This window comes from Eurypyga helias, unplaced genomic scaffold (assembly GCF_000690775.1).
Source record: "Eurypyga helias isolate BGI_N326 unplaced genomic scaffold, ASM69077v1 scaffold2249, whole genome shotgun sequence".
NCBI lineage: Eukaryota > Metazoa > Chordata > Aves > Eurypygiformes > Eurypygidae > Eurypyga > Eurypyga helias.
The window spans coordinates 1-1,489 of record NW_010271173.1 but is presented as its reverse complement, the minus strand read 5'-3'; the positions used below and the strand labels follow the sequence as shown (position 1 = coordinate 1,489).

At 44.9% G+C, this 1,489-nt stretch overlaps 1 protein-coding gene across 1 annotated transcript in view; it reads right to left on the bottom strand.

Annotated features, from left to right (window-relative positions):
- Nucleotides 1-1,432, bottom strand: part of LOC104514888 (centrin-2-like) — a gene marked incomplete at both ends in the record, with an annotated part of 2,650 nt that extends 1,218 nt beyond the window's left edge. The window contains 2 exon segments of the mRNA XM_010158692.1: nucleotides 1,272-1,409; nucleotides 1,411-1,432. Coding sequence (XP_010156994.1) covers nucleotides 1,272-1,409; nucleotides 1,411-1,432 — 160 coding nt within the window.
- Nucleotides 1,433-1,489: the final 57 nt, after the last annotated feature.

The following is a 1,489-nucleotide window of genomic DNA, read 5'->3' as shown; positions in this document are numbered from 1 at the left end:
CCACCACTCATATTCTGGAGTCATCCTTCAGTTCATTCCAAAATTTTCTAAGCACATTCTTACCGTGATATCCAGCACCCCCAGCTCAGAACTAGCAAGAATTTGGAGGGTAAGGCTACACAGAGTTGCAGGAGGAGTATTTTCTCTGAGAAAATTTGCATTTAATGAGTCTTAGCATACTTGCTTTGGTATATACTTTTCAAATTCTTGTGATGGGCACTCAAAGCACAGAAGTCCCACTTCAATTAATATTTTGAAGGGAAAACTCCAAACAGTGCTATGGATAGCAATTGCCAAGGCTACTGGAAAATTGAATGTTATTCAATTCCTGTCAAGGGAATTGCTACAATTCCCTTTGCAATAAGAAAGAAGACACTGAATAATAAACCAAAACAACTGATTTCAGGCCCTGTGGTAAGCCAGATGGCTAAGTGGAAGACCCAGAAATATCTCAACAAAACACCTTCAAATAAGCAACTCCATGAAAGAATTTTCCACCATACCCGCAGCTCCACCGAACTCTAACAACCTAACCCGTGCTGCAAACATGGAAGATCTTAAGACCACGGGGAACATAAAAGTCAGTTTTTCATTCTAGTGACCACAGTCTCTATCAATGAAGGCTGGGAAAACACAATCACTCAGTGTGTCTTTCTGCCAACACTCCTGTAAGCAGCACGCCTGTGCAGACACGTGCCTGTGCACCTACGCGCTTGACTTTTTCCTGCTCTGACAAAGGGCCAAGCAGCAGGTTAGAAATCAGGTCTCTGCCCTGTGGTTTCAACTAATACGGACATCCAGCAAGCAAACAGGAAGGGCAAATTCCAAAAGCACAAGGAGTCCTAATATATCAATTGCTATTCTTCCCAAAGGACAGGGGTGGGGAAGGACCGACATCATTTTACAGTACGCAAACACATGAAAACGATTAACATTGGTGTATTCCACTGCAAAGCACGCAATTCTAAACAATGCATAACAGAAGAAACCCCACGTTTTTAGTACACACAAACCTTTTCTGATGTTTTATTAACAGAAGAGTCAGCACAGAAAATACAGAACTATCAATGTATTTTGGCCAGCCGGCCCTAAAGACACCTGGCACCGCAATAAAGAGCTGTAAGTAAAGAGAAAAACGTACCTGTTTACAACAAGGTTTTACGCTGGGGTGAAGACCAAGTCTCCCCTGTTTTAAGGTCATTTAGGCGTTTGTGCCCTGTTACTTTATGACCTCAGAAGAACTGTACTTTTCGCACTAGGAAAATTCATACTTTTAGCTCCTTAACATCGATGTTCCCAGTGCCATCTGCGTCAAACAGGTCGAAAGCCTCCCGGACCTCCTGCTTCTGCTCCTCCGTGAGCTCCAGCTTGGGACTCGCCTTCTTCCCCTGGGACGTGGCTGCTAGCGGGGGCTTGCTTAAAGCTGGAGGCCCTGGCACAGCAACACAAGAGCAAAGGAGGAGCAGGTTGCCGCCGCAGAGCGCCGGGA